The sequence below is a fragment of the Castor canadensis genome, chromosome 12, assembly GCF_047511655.1.
Source record: "Castor canadensis chromosome 12, mCasCan1.hap1v2, whole genome shotgun sequence".
Classification (NCBI taxonomy): domain Eukaryota; kingdom Metazoa; phylum Chordata; class Mammalia; order Rodentia; family Castoridae; genus Castor; species Castor canadensis.
The window spans coordinates 128,785,772-128,804,157 of NC_133397.1; the positions used below are offsets into that span (position 1 = coordinate 128,785,772).

The following is an 18,386-nucleotide window of genomic DNA, read 5'->3' on the forward strand; positions in this document are numbered from 1 at the left end:
TCCGCTGAGCAGATTTTCCTCCAAAAGGGATTCACTCGGTTCCCTCCCATGGGTGCCTCCCATCCAGATGGCTCAATTTCTCAGTTTTGGATTTCTCTGCTAAATCAGGTAATAAAAATTGGAACCCCCCCCCCCAGTCAACATGCAGACTAACCTGTGGTTACAAATTCGTAGGCGAGACTATTATTACTGCCATTTTTTTCAGTCCGTCAGTGTTTGTGGTGGAAATAACAGGCTTAATTCTTGGCTCCCTTTGCTATCACGTTTTGTACCATTTGGGGCACACACCTTCTCCTTTGGGGGCGTGGGGAGCCTCATTTAATGGCTCAGATGTCATGCAGGGCCTCAGAGCCAGCTGCTCACTTTTATGTTCCCAGGCTGGTCCTGCTTCCTCTTCCTCTTGACTTTCTCTTGCTGTAATTCACATTTTGTAATCTTGATTTGTTCTGTGTCTGTATGTTCTGCCAATGTATGTGTGCTTCTCCATCATTTCCCTTGCCTGTGATTTCAACCATGTATTTGAAAATACATTTACTGGTGACTTAATTTTCAGACTCTGGTCCACCATGTTGAGCAAGTGAAAGTCCCATAAGTGGCAATTTCTGGTGTTCTGAGGCTTTGGTTGGATTTCATAGAACACAAGGGTGGTTTTTGTGGTTTATAGTTTCACTTGTCCATTCCTGCCCTTGTTTTTTATTCATTGGCTCTGTGTACTCTGTGACAAGTACTGTCCTAAAGACTTGGTGTACATTGGTGACAAGACAGTGGCCTCTGTCCTTGTGGAGCTCGGGTCCAGGGTAAAAGCAAGACAGGTGGTGACGGCGCTCCGGGGTCGGGTGGTGGAGAGCAAATGACCACGCAGATGGTGGGTGCTCCCGGCTAGTGTTTGCACAGCTACCTCGTTTTGAATTAAGTATGTTGGTTGTTGTGTAGAGAGCCTTGTAATTTTTGAGTTAGAAATAAGTTGTATAACCTCACATCTAAAATGGTATTTATACTATTTGTGTGATTTGCTCATAGTTACAATATTTACTGTTTTCCTTTAACCCTGAAACACGGTCAAGAGACATTGTGTTGACAACCAGCTTCTTGTGAACAATGTAACCTACAGACAGCTCTTCAAGACCACTTGTTTTCTTGCATGTTGATGTTCAAAAATGAACATTGTTTCCTGGTTCAAAAATTAACATTAAATGTGAGTGTCCGAGAGAATGATGACAACAAGGCTGTCAAGGTTGGCAAATCTGGAGTTCTGCTAAGACACATGAAAGTGAGTTGTGTGCACGTGGGTTATGCATTTCTGTCATTCTCTGCGGCCTGGACACATATAAGTTATAGTGCTTTTTAGCTTGCACACATAAGCTCCTCCAGGTGTATAATGTAGAAATTAAGGTTGGGTTCAGTTGGAAGGATGAGAAGGAAGGAGAGCTCACTTAGTGGAGTCACTGCAGCCGTCACAGGGGCACTGCCACCGTGGGAGATGGGGTTAAAAAGGTGAAGTCTTGTTCACTCACATCTCAGTTTTCTTAACTAAATACTGTAGTGCCTGAGGCGAAAGTGAGGCCAATTCCTTCTGAACAGCTGCTGAGTCCTCGCCACCTGTCAGGCACTATCTACCCAGTTCACTTGGAGAGAATTCCCTATCACCACCAAAGCCAATCACTTACCAAGATGAGTCTGTTCTCACTTGCAAAATTTCTCAAATCTACGCCCTCCTCCCTCTGACCCTGTAGTCCAGGTCCCCCCATCTCTTGCACAGGGGCACCCATGTTCTCCTCTTTGGTTTCCTGACTTCCACTTGACCCAACTAATCTTTTTTCCTCACTGAACACAAATCTCTAGTATTTTCCAGCTTTAGATCCTCCAACAAGTTCATTGCTTTCCTGATTAAGTCTAAATGTGTGTCCAGGCATCCAAGCCCCTTCTGCCTCCTGCTCGGCCTCCACTCTAGCCTCTACCCTCCCCACTCTCTTCCTCCACCCACCCTGGCTCTGTTGGGACCCTTGGATTCATGAATTCGCCCAGTGGTGACTGGGCAATGCTGTGTAGGAAGCAAGTGAAGAAGGCAGACAGATTTCTACTTTGAACACTCGGGCCTCAAAGTGTAGCTCCCATGTTGTCTGAAAGGCCCTGACGGTGTCCCCACCCACTGATACGTCTCACACCCCAGATGAGCTGGGTCTCTGGATCTGTCATCCCTGCTGGCCTGGAGACCAGGACCTTGACTGAGTCTGTGTTTCTAACGCCTAATTTCTCATGCCCTCCATTGCCTGAAATGACAAGCCTACTGTAAACGGTTCTTCTTTTGGCCGCACTCTTAGCCACTGATTTATTCTGTAATATTTAAGGAAGTAAACAAGCATTCATTGAAAACGTCCTGTGACGTCAGTGAGGAAAAAAAGATGGACTCCTGTCCCTCGGACCTGAAGGGACAGGACTTGAATTCATTTGGGGACAGGGCCACGGGGGACTTCGTTTTGTCATTTTCTCTGGGCTCCAGGCCTTGCAGATGAAGAAAAGCAGACTAATGCAGATGTCTGCTCAGACGGTTCTCCAAGTGATTCCCTGCCAGAGTTTCTTTTTCGGTTCGGTGACAGCACCTTACGGTCCGTCCACGCATGGGAACATGGCTCCCACAGGAGCAGTAAGGCCAGCGTGGACCTGGAGTTCTCTCTGGCCTCCTGAACACCAAGTGGCTTCTCTTGGCCACTCCTGTCGTAGGGAATGGGGGGAAGAGCAGAGTGGCAGACCGTGCTTGCCTGTGCCTTTTCCTAGCTTCTGTGGAACGGTCACCTGCACGGCCAAGTCCCCCGGCAGTGCCGTGGAGAGCCTGGTAACTTGCCAGGAGGGTCAGGCTCACACCACAGCTCCCCCTCTTCCTAGCTGTTTCATCTTCTGTCATTTGGGATATTATCGCCTCTTGCACAGGACGGTGATATTAAATCCCCAGTTCATGGAACTCACCTTAGCACAAGGTAGGTGCTCAATAAACACTATGTTGTAAAAAGTCTCTGCCCTCACACCCGAGCTTTCTACAGCAGAGTGGACAGGGGGCCATCAAGCCCTCACGTGACAAGTGACCGCCATGTCACCCTCCGCATGTCTTGGGAAGGCAGGGTACCCCATCTTAAGATAGTGCTCGTTGTTGGGAGGACTTCCTTAAGTGAGGCTGAACTCTCCTCAGATCCCCGTCCCCCCACAGTGCCCCTGCCCTCACGCAAACAGAGCGTCTGCTCTTTCCTCCACGCCGGCCTTCGGCTGTGAGCGTCTGTCGTCCTGTGTCCATCCTCTCCCGGCTGTTCTTCCAGGCTAACCGTGCTGTGTTGCAGGCCCTGTCCTGGTTCCTCTTTCTGGGCCTGCCCAGTGTGCTGTTTTCCCTACCTCACTACTTTCAGTGTTTTCAAAGTGAATATTCCAGACGTGCTCTGACAGGTGGCCTCACCTCCTTTCACTCGGGGTTTTAACTTTCTACCAGAGCAGCCCAGGATCCCATCGGAGCTCCCAGGGTTTATCCTGCCGTTGCTCGGTTGAACTTGATCAACTTAAATTCACATGGTTTCTGTAGGCTTAAGTGCAAGTTTTTAAATTAGATGCCAGCGTCCGTCCTGTTCCACTTCATCTGGTTAGAATTTACCCTTCACCTAAACTGTTTCGGGGGGGCAGGGGACCTAATAGTGTTTCCTAGCACACAGCCCCTGCGATTCTGAGTATACACCTTTATCTTGCTGTGTACTGGGCCCTGTTTAAAATAGTTTGGCAAGTGCATTTCACCTTCATCCAGTCGCCACACCTGCCTTATGAAGCAGGTACTGTTTTTATTCCCATGTTACAGATGGCAAAACTGAGGTACAGGGAGGTTACAGTTCCCCTGGTGACCTGCACCCCAGCTCACAGTTCACAGCTGGAGTGTCCATCCCAGGACCTCACCCTGCCGGATTCCCTTCACCTGTGAAGTGGCCAACGAGCCGTCAGTAGTGTGGCATGGGAACAGTGAGAGTGACACAGGGCAGGCTGGAGCACTTCCTCCACCCATAAGGACCTTTCCAGATAGTCAGGATTGTTTCTGTTTTGGGTGTGATGCTGTGGGTTCTGAGTGAGTCCAATCCACCGTACTAAACACTCAGTAACTTAGGTTTCCTGTCAGTCACAATGAGGTCATGGTTACTCAACTTCCTTGCTGAAATCCAGACATAATTTACTTGGCACATCCCTCCGGCCAGCTCGCCTGCACTCATGCCCTGCGGGTGCTTACACCTGCCTGTCTCACCCTGTCGGGTGGAAAAGCCATTTGAACGCTGAAACTGTCCTCTGCTGTCTCCAGCCACGCGTGGGTGTGGATACTCACTGCACCCCCCGGGCTTGTTCTGGGGCCAGACTTCACACTCTTGGAACTTGGGAACGAGCCAGGTCAGGCGCTGTGCCTCAGTGGCTCCTGAAGCAGCTTATTGGTGTCCCCCTCAGAGACGGAATCACCTGGAGGCCAGGTGGCCTGTGCTCCCCCTTAGCACTGCCTCAGTGAGAACATCCTCCTTACTGAATTTTCCTGAAGTTGTCCTTTCTGGCTCTGTGGGCCAGAATTGGTGTTTAAGAGCAATCTGCTGACTTGGAAGTAAGGCCCAAGCAGAAAGAGGGATGACCAACCACACAGGACATCGTGCAGGAGTGGTGCAGACCTCACAGGCAACACAGGTGGCCTTCCTGGAGGAGGGGAGAGAAATGACAAAGTAAGGTCTCTCGGGAGGCAGAACGCTCTTGTATTTGGAAGGGGTTTTTCTAAAGCGTCACCGTCCATGGGACTTTTGCAGTGACAGAAATGTTGTATCACTGGGCTGTGCATTGCGGCAGCTACAAGCCACAGTGGTTACTAAGCTCGGGGATGTGACCGGTGTGACTGAGGAACAGAATTTTAAGTTTCACTGATCTTGATGAATTTCACTGATCTTGGTTACTTGTGTTGGTCGTGAGTGGACGAGTCCTCATCTTGTGAGGACACACTGTTGTGTGTGGCCCTTTCCGGCCAGGTGTAGATGGCACCTCTGAGGCATTTCTGAGGACCTTCTTGTGGCTAGTTCACAGCTCTTTTCACTCCCGACTGAGAAACGTGAGGCCTTTCGCTTAGGAGCGTCCAGTTCAGGAGCGCCGTGGACGAGCAGGAAAACTCGTGCCTGGCTCCATCTGAGGCTGAGGTTGTTCTGGTCTGACCGTGGTCTCCTTCCATGGCATTTGCTGAGTTTGTGATTTGTAGGACATGAACAGACCCTGGTTGGTGCATCTCACCCCATTGTGTCACATCACAGTGTGGAAAGTTTATTGAGGCCCATGAGAGAGGCACGCCCATCCGCCCAGCGCCCTGGAGGCAGAGGCAGGAGGCTCATGAGTTCAAGGCCAGGTTGGGCTACATAGGGAGACCTGTCGCCATAAATAAAGAAACAGATAAATAAATAGAGTGGGGACAGATTCCAGGGGATGAGGAAACGCGTGTGGGACCACTGCAGAGCAGGTAGGGTTTTGAAGACCAACGCGAGGACACTTGTGCCAGATCTTCCACCCCCCGTGTTGACTCGGGGTCAGCGATCAGAAAGGTGTCGTCACAGTCTGGTTCTTTAGTGGTGGCGAGGTTTGAACTTGGCCTCGGGCTCGCTAGGCAAGCGCTCTGCCACGTTAGCTTCACCCAGCCGGGTTCTGTTCTGGAATTTGATCCTTTTTCTGTTGAACTGTCCGAGTTCTTTCTGCGTTTTGGAGGGTGATCTTTTACCCGTGGGTGACAGTCTCTGAGCCCACAACTCAGGGCTGCGGATGGTGGTTCTCAAAGTACAGCCAACCCCCGGGCTCCTGGGAAACCTGAGACCCGGGCAGGGGATCTGGGAGGTCCAGCCTGTTTCATACAGGCCTAACGTGGGACTCGCCTTTTTCACTGTGGTCATATTTGCAGTGATGTACAAGAGGGATGCTGGATGAAATTGTTGCTGCCTCAGTACAAATCCAGTCAGGGTCCCAAACCATACCAGTGTAGACCTCACCTCTGTGCTCTCACAGCTAAGCAGGACTTGCTTTTGTTTAAAAATGTCTAATGAAAACGATAAAAAGTTTAAAATGTTAATACATTTAAATGTCATCATTTCAAGCCTTTTTTTTTCTTTTTGGCAGTACTGGAGTTTGAACTAGGGCTCCATGCTTGCTCGGTGGGCGCTCTATTTCCAGCACTTTTTGGAGATGGGGTCTCACTTTTTTCTCCCACCCCAGCTTGGAGTTCGAGCCTTCTGTTTTGTGCTTCCCACCATCACTGGGATTATAGACACACACCGCCACACCCAGCTTTTCTCTGTTGAGATGGGGTCTTGTGAAATTTTTTGTCTGGGCAGTCCTGGGATCAAGACCCTTCCAATCTCAGCCTCCCAAGCAGCTAGGATTGCAAGCGTGAGCCAGCTTCAAGTCTTAAGTAAACATCTTTTCCATATTTACTGTAGCAAGTAGGAAGTACAATGACCTTGAGGTAATTCTTCCCTGAGTGAGGATACTGCTGCCTGTAGTCACCCCCCCCAACCCAGCTCAGGGAGGGCGCTTACGTTCGTGAACACTTCAGTCCTCGGCAATGAGGGCTGGCAAGTGGCTCGTGAGGCCCTGAGTTCAAATCCCAGCACCATCAAGAAAGGAAAAAAAAAAAAACAGGTGCAATCCTGTGAGAAAGGCAAAAATGTGAGGCACAAAATTGTAAACAGAAATTGCTAAAAAGAAAAACAAAACAAAACCAAGACGAAATCGTCAGATCATGACGGTGTGGCTTTGGAGTCTGACAGATGCTTTGCAAGGTGAGTGAGGTTGGAGGAACATTTGACATGTTAGCTGCCAGTGGAAAAACTCAAGTTTTCAAGTGAAAAGCAGAGTTTTCAAAAATGTGTATCACTGTGAATTTTGAGTTTAGTACTCGATGACTCTTTTAACAGCTCAGTAGTGATATTAACAAACGTGGGGCTTTTGCATATTGTATTGAAATTAGCAGAAATCTGGGAGATTTGCGTTAAGTCAGTACACCTGCGTTTTCTAGCATTCTGGTGACAGTGACACATCACTAAAGGCAAGAAGATACTTCAGGTCCCTTCTTACAAATAACCTGTAAGAAATGACCACTCAGCCGAGCCTATGATCATTGGTACTTAGGAGGCTGAGATTGGGAGGACTAAGGTTCGAGGCCAGCCCAGGCAAATAGTTTGAGAGACTCCATCTCCAAAATAACAAGAGCCAAATGGGCTGGGCTGGAGGTGTGGTTTAAGTGGTAGAGTGCTGAAGTCCTGCGTTCAAACCCTAGTCCACCAAAAAGAAGAAAAAAAAACCTGTCACTCATACCCCTCCACCCCCAGCCCTCAGGGGTTAAGGAAGGAGGACTGTGAGTTTGAGGCCAGCCTGGGCTACTTCATAGTAAAACCTTGTCTCAAAACAAAAGAAACTATCGCTGCTGACTTTTGGTATGGTATCAAAGCAGAATTTTCATAATTATCTGAAAGTCCATTAAATACCTCTCTCTTTTCTAATTTCATGTCTAATTACATTACTTGCAAAAAATGTAAAAAGAAAGCCAAGCATGGTGGTAGTTTGTGCCTGTAACCCCAGCTGCTTGGAAGGTAGAGATCAGGAGAATCACGTTTGGAGGCAAGTCTGGGCAAAAAGTCCATGAGACCCCATCTGAAACAATAACTGGGTGTGGTGGAACACACCTGTCTTCCCAGCTACACGGGATGAGTAATAAGAGGATCACAGTCCAGGCATAAATTCGAGACCCTATTCGAAAAGTAATTAAAGCAACAGGGGCCGGGAGTGTGGCTCAAGTGGTAGAGCATATGCCTAGCAAGCACAAGTTCAAATCACAGGGCTGCCATAAAAAAAAGTTAATTCGGTGGAAACCGAGGCGTCAAGAGCGTGAAAGGGAAGTAGAAACAACACGCAGCTGACAGTTTTTGGTCACTGGCTGGTGTTTCCACAGGACCCAAGCCTGGTGACGTGGGCACACTGTCGGAGCATGACACTTTGCGGGGTGGACATTGGTGTTACAGAGAACTGCAGAGGAGATAGTGACCTGTCCCCGCGGCGATGCAGGATGCCTTGTGTGGAGGCTCTGAAGACTTCTGGCTCCCACCCTCTGTGCGGGGACCTCGAGCTTACGCCCTCTCAGCGCTTGGGCTCTGCAAAGGCTCCTTTCAGAGCCTGGCCTGTGCATGCGAGGGACATCCTGGAGGCCAGCCTGTCCTGTGCAGGAGTGCTGTGGCCGGCCGCCCTACATCACAGCTGCTCCAGTGTGAGGAGGGCTTGGGGCTTGGCCACATTTCCCCTACAAGGCCATGTGTCCCTGACCTATGCGATTGGGACTGCTTGTTCTGCAGGCAGTGACCGAACTGCTTGTGCTCTGGGAAGAAGCTGCGGACTCCCCATAGCAGAGAAGTGGGGGCTGCTCGTTGGTGGGGATCCCTGGCTTCTGATGAGGCCTTCCTGGTGCTGTGCCGAGGACCCTCCCTCCCCACTAGGGAAACGGTAGTCATTGAAGCCGTGAGGCCCTTTTTTAATGCCCTCGTCTCTGTGAGGGCGTTGTTGATTTTTTTCAAGTTCAGGTCTGGAGGCAGCTGTCTTTTCTCATCGTGGGGAACCTCACCACAACCCTGCAGGTGCTGGGGACCTTAGCTTCCGTGTCTCCCTGCTTCATGTAGGGTCACCCACGGCTGTGCACTTGTCATTGTCTGGTCACCCCTCAGGGATTGCTTGGGTGGACACAAGGGCAAGGAGCAGATGGAGGAAGATGCCAGTGTGCCAGGGAAGGTTAGGATGAGTCTTCAGGGTCACCCCAGGTGCGGGTGGGTTGCATGCAGTGGTCAGAAGAGAAGGGGTGACTAGGAAACAGAGCTGGGTACGATGCTCTGTTCCGATGTCCCCCAGGGCCCAGGCAACATCGGCAACTGCTCACTGCCTGAGTCTCCATTTTCTTACTGTCCAAGCAGGCACACCACTGCCCGTGGGGCTGTTTGGCCTTGACCTAGACCACAGTAGTGCTGAGTGCTATTCACTGAGGGCATGGCCCCGAGTTCAAACCCAGTACCACCAAAACCAAAAAAGTGCTGTGTGTGGAGCATCCAGTCCTACCCTGCTCCCCCTCCGCCACCTTGGCACGCTTTGCTTCAAGCTTTGAAGGCATTTTGATGCCTGAGTGACCCTAGAATGGCCACATACAAAGTAGCCCAGCATTCCAAGGCCTGAGTTTGACATGCAAGCACGTGGTACTTCCAGACTAAGACCCCGGTGTCACCCCACCCCGCCCCGTGTGAGGAACCTGCCTTCATTCTGACACCCTGTCTGTCTTGAGGGTTGCCTGGGGGTGGGGCCCAGCTTGTGAATGTCAGTGGACGGGTGAAATTCTGCTGGACATCTACTGCATGTGAGGATGACTTGTTCTAATCGTTCTCTGATTTCTCGTTCTTCTCTTTTCAGGGACCCGCCTCTTCTAGACCCAACTCTGGAATATGTGAAGGTAGGAAACGGATTTCAGGTGTGGACATGTCCCTGGGTCACAGACTTCCGTTCACAGCACGGCGTCACCGAGTAATGCTGCAGTCGGCGTCTGTGGAAGCCGTGGTTTGTCTGGAACTTGCAGAGGGAGTTTGACCCTCTTAGGCCTTTGTAAACTGCTAAGGGTCTCCCACCATCCTACTTCAGTTCCTGCCTTTCCCTGATGATGTGTCCCAAAAGTGCTTTAAAAGTTAGAGGTGCTTTTTGTCTTGTTCTAAAGAAAGGTCTGACCATTGTGTGTGATCACGCAGAGAAGGTTTGGGGTCAGCACCTGATAATCAAAGTCATTGTTGTGGCCAAGACACTTAAGGATACTCACCCTGAGCGGGGTCAGTAGATGACAAGTGATTGTATTCGGGTCATGCTTTGCCATCAGTGAGGCCTATTTACGTTTGTCGTGCACGAGTTGGGTTTTGAATTCCCTGTTTCCAGAGGTTTGGGGTTTTAGAAGGGTAGACAAGGAACTGTGGACTGTATTTACCTGGGGTGGAGGACTGCAGGCCCCTGAGGTCTGGGAGCTGCCCTTTCCCTTCTGACTGCCGCCCTCTTGTTTGGTGGCCAGTACAGGGCCAAGTAGGGATGCTCACTGTCCAGTGGGGTGAACGGCCAGTGCCTGTCAACATCCAATCTTCTAAACTGTGTTTTCCTTCTGAGTGAAAGGTGAGACCTCGCTCCCTTCTTCCCTCTGCCCTCCCCCGTTTGGGGAGGTGCATGTTTGCTTCATGTCACTTTGTTTTTGAACTGTAGTTAAGTCTGGTATCTCCGGCAGAAGACAGAAGTCTGATCTGTCTCACTTGGGTTTATGACAACACATGTCATTTTCAGGAGATGATTGGGACATGAGTGGGATTTAGGCTTTCCTCCTGAGGAACCATGTTCTGTCTTCGTACTCCTAGGGCGGCATCCCAGGACCCGAGCCCTGTCACTTCTCTTCCAACTGAGCCTTCCTTAGAGTTTGCGCCTCCTCCCTCTTTGCCCAGGGGCAGATGGCAGAGGAGAAAGCTCCCTACAGCCACCTGTCATTGCGGAGTCTGTGGAAATTCGGACCGGTATTTTTTCCTACCTTCTCCTAAACCCGAGGTGTCTGAGCTGTGTTCCCTCTGCAGCAGACATGGTGTGCCCGCACTGGAACCTGGCGCCTCTGTGTCCCTCCTGTGTACGTCATATTTGCTTTTGTGCAGGCTGTACACTGCAAAGCATGATGGGACGCTGCTCACATAGGCTAGCTTTTGCTTAACTGATATGCCCTGCGATTTGCAGTGTGTCAGTCATTCACGTCCACCTTTCAGAGGTCAATTGCTGCCTCCCACTGTTAGGCCTCGTCACACTTCTGCAGGCACACCCCATCCTTATTCTCGTAACTTGGCTCTTTCTGTATCAGATTCCAACCCCCTTTAAGATAAAGCAAAAATAAATTCTACAGCTGGACTTGGAAAATTTTAGGGTGGCCTGCTTTAGGATTGTAGTTACCCCTAATCTGTGGTCTTAGCTACCTGAAGTCAACAATGATCCAAAAATACTAAGTGAAAAATTCCAGAAATGCTCAATTCATGAGTTTTAAATTGCATACTTTTGTGAGTAGCACAGTGAAATCTTATGCTGTCCTGCTTCTTCCCACCTGGGACGAGAATCATCCCATTGTCCTGCATATCCACAGTATGGATGCCACCCCATCACAGTCTGGTTGTGCTTGTGTTCAGGTCGCCATCATTTTACTTACGGGTCTCAAAGCACAGAGAAGTGATGAAAAGGACAGATTCACTCTGGTATGCTGTGGTCACACTGCAGGGCAGATAGGAAAAAAACACAGTGCAGCCTGTGGAGAATAGGACACTGTCTGTGCTTCTTATCTCGTTAGGATCAAGGGGGAATGCTGGACTGTCTAAGCCATTAGCTCTCGTTCATGTGCCATATCGCTGTTGTAGTGACTGAAAAGAGACACCATGGCTGGTGTGTTTTCTTTCACTTTTCTCCCTGGACTGTAAAGCTCTGATGCGTATCAAAGAGGCCCATGTGGCAGTCTTCTTGGGCCAGTCCAGGTCAGTTGTAGCCCTTTTCAGACTTTGGAGCCTGGCTGATAGTGCCAGGAAGTCCTCGTAAATCAGGGCCAGCTGGTGCCTTGTGACCAGAGGTGGCTGACTATAGGTGAAGGGAGGTGAGGGAGCTGGGGATGCAGTGACATCCAGTTGGTCCCTTGACTTTGACTTCTTTCTTTTTCACAGTCCCCGTGTGCACTCAGTCTTGGGGGCATGGAGGAGAGTGTGAAGTACCGTGGAGGCCCTTCTGATGGGGTCAGGGTCATTGGTCTAATACATAAGAGTCAAGCTGGGTGCCCACCAGTGGCTCATGCCTATAATCCTAGCTACTTGGGAAGCTGAGATCAGGAAAATCTTGGTTCGAAGCCAGCCTGGGCTAATAGTTCAGGACACTTTATCTTGAAAATACCCAACACAAGAAGGGCTGGTGGAGTGGCTCAGGGTGGCTAACGTGAAGCCCTGAGGTCAAATCCCAGTATCACCCCCCCCAAAACAAAAAAAGTCGAGATGCCAGATGTTTAGAGACTCATCATCACCCCTCCTGTGTGTGGCCAGCAGTCAGCAGATGCAATCCTGCTAGGAGCCTCCATCCCCAGGTTCCCCTGTGTCTCAAGGCAATGGTCACCTTGTCGTCATGAGACTGTCACATCTTCCCCAGTGCCCAGAGGGAGAAGAGACAGATCCCAGACTGCCTCCTGCCTCCTTGGGATGGGTGACACAGGACACAGATGCTGACCCTGTAGCTAGTGGGGCCAGACTGCAGGGTTTGCGCAGGACAGAGCTGGGGAGAGAAAGAATCCAAACGTGGATTCTGCCCAGTTCATAGTGTCCTTCTCACACCCCGGAGGGTTTGCACTGCAATGCATTAATCCAGCATGAAAGGGGTCCAGGGTCTTGGTTGCCTAGTTACCTTCCCATGCGGAGTGGAGGGAAGCACGGAGGCCGGGAAGCCCTGGGGCTGTTTGGGGTTCCTCTACACTGTCCGGCAGGCTGGCCCCTTGCTGGGCCTCCCTACAGCACAGCACGTAGACCCTGGACAGGCTCAGTTTGGTGATTGGACGTGATAGGAAAATAAATAGCAGATCTGGGGACTTTGGAATCTCATTCCTCACTGTTTCTGTCTCTTTAATTCTGCCCTTGGAGAGCTCTGTTTTCTTGTTTTTCTACTCTTTGTTTTCCTACCGCTCGCCTCACAATTTTTTTTTAATCTCAAAACATGATCATTGTGAAGGTCTGATTTTAACAGCTTTGAATAATCACAAGGTCCTTTTCTGTAATCAGACATAACCGGTCCTCCTCCACCATGTCTGCAAGAAACTATTCCTTCCAGGTCAGAACGCAGAAACCTTCCTCCTGCTGTCTGCCTTAAAGTTACTGGCTGGGTCAGTGGTGTACAGCTCTGGAATTTTCCTCTGCGTACCTAGCATACCTTACCCTAGATAAAACCAACTTTTTTTTATTAGCAGGAGGAAAGAGCTTTTAGAGGCAGTAGCCTTGGGCATAACTGGGATGCAGCTTTTTTCTGGGCTGCTCTACCTGCTTACTTCCCCTGTTGGGTTTTGTCACTTTTTTACCCCAGTAAGATGTATTTACTCTGTGGCCAGTTTCTTAGACTCGTCGTATCACAGCACAGCTTAGAAAATTTGGCAGAATAGCTGAGCTAAAATGTTGGTAATTGGTAATAGTTCAGTGTGTTGCACTTCTCAGATAACAGTCCAAGTTATGCTTCCTGGACTTACACCCTAGCTCTAGTTATAGCACTGTGATCTTGGACTTACCCAGCACTTTCTCTATGGACTCCATCTTCCCCACAACTAGAAAGCCTTGGGGTGGGCTCTCGTTCCTTCTACTGTTACATTTTAGGGAATCTCCATGCCTGTGATAAGCCAGAAAGGACGTTTTGGTTTTTGTTGTTTTTTTTAAGCAAGTGGTAAGGAGTCACTGTTCTCAAAACAGAGTCTATGTGGCCCAGGCTGTCCTTGACCTCTGGATCTTCAGCCTCCATCTCTTGAGTACTTGGATTACAGGTGTGACCATCACAACTAGCTGTGCTGTTGCTCTGGATCATAAAATTGCCATATTGATTGGACCAAAGGTGGCACTTCCTGTTCTATTTCAGGGATGAAGATCAAGAGCATTTTCCCACCCGTCTCCACCTGCACGTTTGCTCCCACACCTGCGTTGGGATCTACTAGGTTTCACTTTTTATTCTTTTTACTTTTTTCTTGGAACTACTTCCTTGAGTTTCAGGAGTGTTCTTACACTAAATGTTGTAAATTTATATTCTTCTGTCTCTTTCTTTTATATCTGTCTTCCTTTCGTGCCGAAGATAATTCTTTCCAGCCTCTTCACACCCGAGGCCTACAGTTACTGTAGTGCACTCTTTTCTGGGAGTGGACAGTGGATTAAAGTAATTGACAGGGTCACAGCTGTGTGATTTTTTCCTCTAAGAAAAAAAAGGTTATTACAGGTTTTCCACTTAGAAATAAATTATCTTTAAGAAAGGTAACTGAGAAACCTAGCAAAGTACAAAGGGAAATTTGGGATGCCCATGTTTTCAAATTAGCACCGAGATGGCAAGTGCTCTTGGGTGGGCAGGCTGTGGACAAAGGCCGGCTCTCCAGGAAGTGTGGGGACAGAATGCAGCCTTTGTTCCTGGCCAGGGTAGAGTGAAGGAATGTCCTCCTCTTTTGTGGTTGGCTTGGTGGACTCTTGTTAGACCCACTTGTGAGCTTTAATAAAACGGCCCGGGGTCTCTGAGCCAGCCTTGCAGGTGGGGAGAAGAAAGGACAGCACTGGACCTGTTGTGATGAATGGGACCCTGGCCCTGTGGCTTCCGTCCTCTGAGGGGTTAATGATTGCATGCTGTGTCCTCGTACTGGCCTGTGGGAGGCGAGGCTCTCACACGGCCACTTCCCGAGTTGGTTAGGGACATATTAGGTCACCCGGCAGGTTATAAAAGGAGTAATTATGTAAATTCCAGAGCCAAGAATAAGTGCCCTGGCTGCCTCGGTGGGAGCAGGGCACATGATTTCAGCTCCCCTTTGTGCTCATCGTGGCCACAGCCATGGTCATGGGTAAATAGCTGTCTTTGAGGAAAGTCTTTCTTCCCCGCAGGACAACAGGCCATCTGCTGTGAATCACCCAGCTAACAGAGTCGTGAAAGGGACTTAGAAAAACAATGGCACGCTCTGCATCCCGTGAGATTTGAACAAGTTACGTGAACTAGATAATGCTCCAGTTGGCGTGCTCTCCAGCTTTTTGCCTGCGTGTGCACATCCACAGAGCCCGTGCGGTCCCCTGTGGGGCCAGAGATCAAACGCTGCCAGCTGTGAACAGGAAACAGCTCCAGCTCCCCAACTCTGCCCCAGAGCCCATGTTCTTGGGAGGGTCAGTGTTACTAGTTTTAGAAAATCGCTGAGGCTGTGGGGGAGGACAGAACAGGGGTGGTAGAGGTCAGTTCCTCATTCAACAGACTCTTCCCCTTCAGGCTTGTGAATGTGGGGCCACTTGTAAAAAATAAAGCCTCATGAAGACATCCGTCCATATAAAAGTCTGTATGTGCATGCACGTGGTGACATTATTCATCAGTGACAAATGTCCTTCAGTAAACTGTAGGACACCCACACAATGGCATACCATTCGGCCACAAAAAGGAATGGACTAATTGATCCACAAAACCAAGGGTGAATCTCAAATGTATTATGCTGAGTGAAAGACAGCCTCAAAAGGTGGTGAGTACATTTGTATGACAATCTGGAAAAAGAAAAAGTGTATAGTGCTGGAAGACAGATCAAGGGATGGGGGACCAGGGCCTCCAAGGAAAGGAACTTTCCAGATGGCAGAAATAGGAATACCTTGGTTGTGGGGATAGTTACCTAACTGGCCATAGAATTGAATGGAAAAGGCTGACGATTACTAAATGCAAATGAGAGTCAGTAAGCCTGCCTTTAAAACCCAGGTCCACATCTCCATTGGCCCTCAGATACTGCCCTAGCTCAGTCGGGGAGGTTTCCGGTTTGAGGTGACGACACCAGTGACACTGCAGTCAGAAAGAGAGGGGACTGTGCGTGTAGACGTTTGCTGCGTGGGCTCAGCCAGCAAACGTTTTCGGACGTGTTCCACGTGTTGGTAGTTCTTTGTCAAATGAGACTAGGTGGGCCTTACCTAGAAGAGTGGGGAGGGAAAGGCCAGGTGCAGAGGCCTTCGGGGACGACGTTAAGACTCATTTTATTAGGCACGATGACAGATCCTGGCAGGACTTGAATGGAGCAGGTGAGGGAGAGGAAGCTCCAGAGTTCACATGGGACCTGGCCTTGTGCCAGAAGCCAGTCAGCATTCTAGAGGGGAAAGGTGATTTCCATGTGGAAACCTTGTCACCACAATCAAATTGACTCATGAGCCTTTGGGATATGTTCAGAGCTAGGGGGTCACCAAAGACCAAAGCAGTCCTGCCACCTGTTTTTGTGGATATAAATGGATTTTATATTTGAAAATTTGAAAAGGACTGGGGCGTGGCTCAAGTGGCAGAGCACTTGCCTAGCAAGCATGAGGCCCAGAGTTCAAACCCCTGTACCACAAAATAAAAGCAAAATTACACAGAATTTAAATTTCAGTGTGCACACTTAACGTGTTCCTGGAGCCCAGCCATGCACTATGTACCGTCAGGTGGCCTGAGCAGCTATGACGGAGTGACCCACACACTTGCAGACCCCAGCCCTGGGCCGTGTGCAGCTCCACTGTTCCTGCTTTGCCTCGCCAGTGGTGTGTATCCGGCTTCCAACAGAAAATTCTGTCTTCCGTCTTGACACTGCCACTGTGCCACCTTGCATTGCTCATATCCCCTTTGTCCTTCCTGATGACCCAGCAGTGAGCCCTCCTGCCAACACAGTGACACTGTGAAGGGTTTGGATGCATCTCAGCATCTGTGGGGCAGACCCGAGGCCCTGTGCAGGACCAGGCAGGTCTCGCTGCTTGAAGAGAAGTGTGGGGAGAGCCTGGGGACTTGAACCCGGACTGTGCCTGCCTGGGGATGCTCCTGCAGATGACGCCGCCAGCCAGTCATTGCTCTGCCAGTGCAGCCTGAGGTGAGTTCTCATGAGTCAGAGGAAAGCGAAATCTCCTGGGGCCTTCTGAACTTGACCATGTGAGCCCAGGGGACTCTGCAGCTGCCCTCTGGAGACGTTTGAAGTGTCCTGATCTGGCCATGAGTGGACAAAGGCAAATTCACGCTGTCTGGGGATTTGCGTACTCTGCTGCAGTCTTTAGCCTTGGAGCTGAGGTGCTGCCCCCCCCTTGGTTAAGGAAGACGGCATTTCCGAGACCCTGGACAATATGAAAGGTGACGAAGACACTGGGAAACAAACAGGCGAGCAAGTATTGAAATGGTGGCTTCCAACAGACTCACCTCTGTCACTGACCCCGAAATCCAATGGGGCTGTAACCTCATCTCGTGCCAACCATCCCATAGTCTCTAAACCCCCATCCTGGACCTCCCCATTGCCCCTACGTCTCTGCCTTTCCTCTTCCCTGACAGGGTTTAAGGCAGAGCTGCTGAATGGTTTGGATGTCATGGGATGTGGCTGCAGGTTGAACTGTGTCCCCCACAATGATATGTTGAAATTCTAACCCCTAGGACCTGTGCAAGTGACCTTATTTGGAAATAGGGTTTTTGCAGATAAACCCAAGTTAAGATAATGTCCTTCAAAAAGGCAGTTGAAATTCTATCCCCAGTATTTGTGAAGGAGACCTTAATTGAAAAATAGGGTCTTTGCAGATCAACTAATCAAATTAAGATGGCGCTGTGTTAAATCAGGATGGATTTAATCCGATGACTGGTGCCCTTCTAAGAGGAAGGGAATTTGGACACTCAGACGCAGACTGCCGTGTGACAACAGAGGCAGAGACGGAGGGATGAGTACGAGCCAGAGAACACCAAGGCGTTTGAACTCTGGGCCTTGTAATTCTTGGCTAGCCCCAATTTTTATCTTAACGTCACTAAGCAGGGGTAATTAGTCCCAGCGGTCCTGGAGAGCTAATGCAAGTCCTAGCCATTTCTTGGTTCTGTGACCTTGGCTGGGGAGTTAGTGACTGGAATTCCTTCGCCATAACCAGGACCCTCAGAAGGCAGTGAGTAAACGAGTGTGGGGGTCTTAGCCTGTAATCAGACTCCCGGGGACTGCTGCCTCACCGAGGCTGAGGCGTCCTGTCCTCTCTTACCCCACACGCTCCTCACGGCACCCACCTCCCTTTTTTTGGTTTACTTTTGTTTGTTTACTTAAAAGTAAAATCTCAGGAGAATGTGAGCTCTGATGGTGAGGACCATTTCCTGTCCTTTTAAGAAGTCCTTTGCACACAACCACAAGCAAAGGACATTGAAGTTGAGAATGAAGTTGTTCTAAAGATCTAAGACTGACGTAGCCAAGAATTTTCCAGAAGTTCTTGGTGTTTTAATTTCACATTAGCCAGGAGGTTCCCACACCTAACCTCAGTCTGCCTTCTTTTGCCAACCTGGTACAGGATGGAGACGGAAAGGGGTGGGGGGTCACTGCTGTGCCCCTGAATACATATTTAGGCAGAGATACCCTAAAGTACACTTCTGGAATCTTCTGGGATTTAGACCTTACCCACTAACTCAGCACGAAACCCTAGGCCAGGGTTTCAGCGTTGGAACCGTTTGCGGTTAAACTCTGCCCTCTAGTGGCAGCCGAGTGTCACAACAGTGCAGCTCTGTGGGAGTGCTTAATCACATTTTTTCAACTTCAGAAAGTAGGGCTGTGTTTACAGTTTGGAAAAAGGCAA

General features: G+C 49.6%; 1 protein-coding gene across 3 annotated transcripts in view; it reads left to right on the forward strand.

Annotated features, from left to right (window-relative positions):
• The window catches only part of Bcar3 (BCAR3 adaptor protein, NSP family member), a 119,952-nt gene that overhangs the window by 45,995 nt on the left and 55,571 nt on the right, over window positions 1-18,386 (forward strand). For all 3 annotated transcript variants that reach the window (XM_074050957.1, XM_020171837.2, XM_074050958.1), the window contains one exon: window positions 9,472-9,511. In XM_074050957.1, coding sequence (XP_073907058.1) covers window positions 9,472-9,511 — 40 coding nt within the window. The remainder of the gene's footprint in view (window positions 1-9,471; window positions 9,512-18,386) is intronic.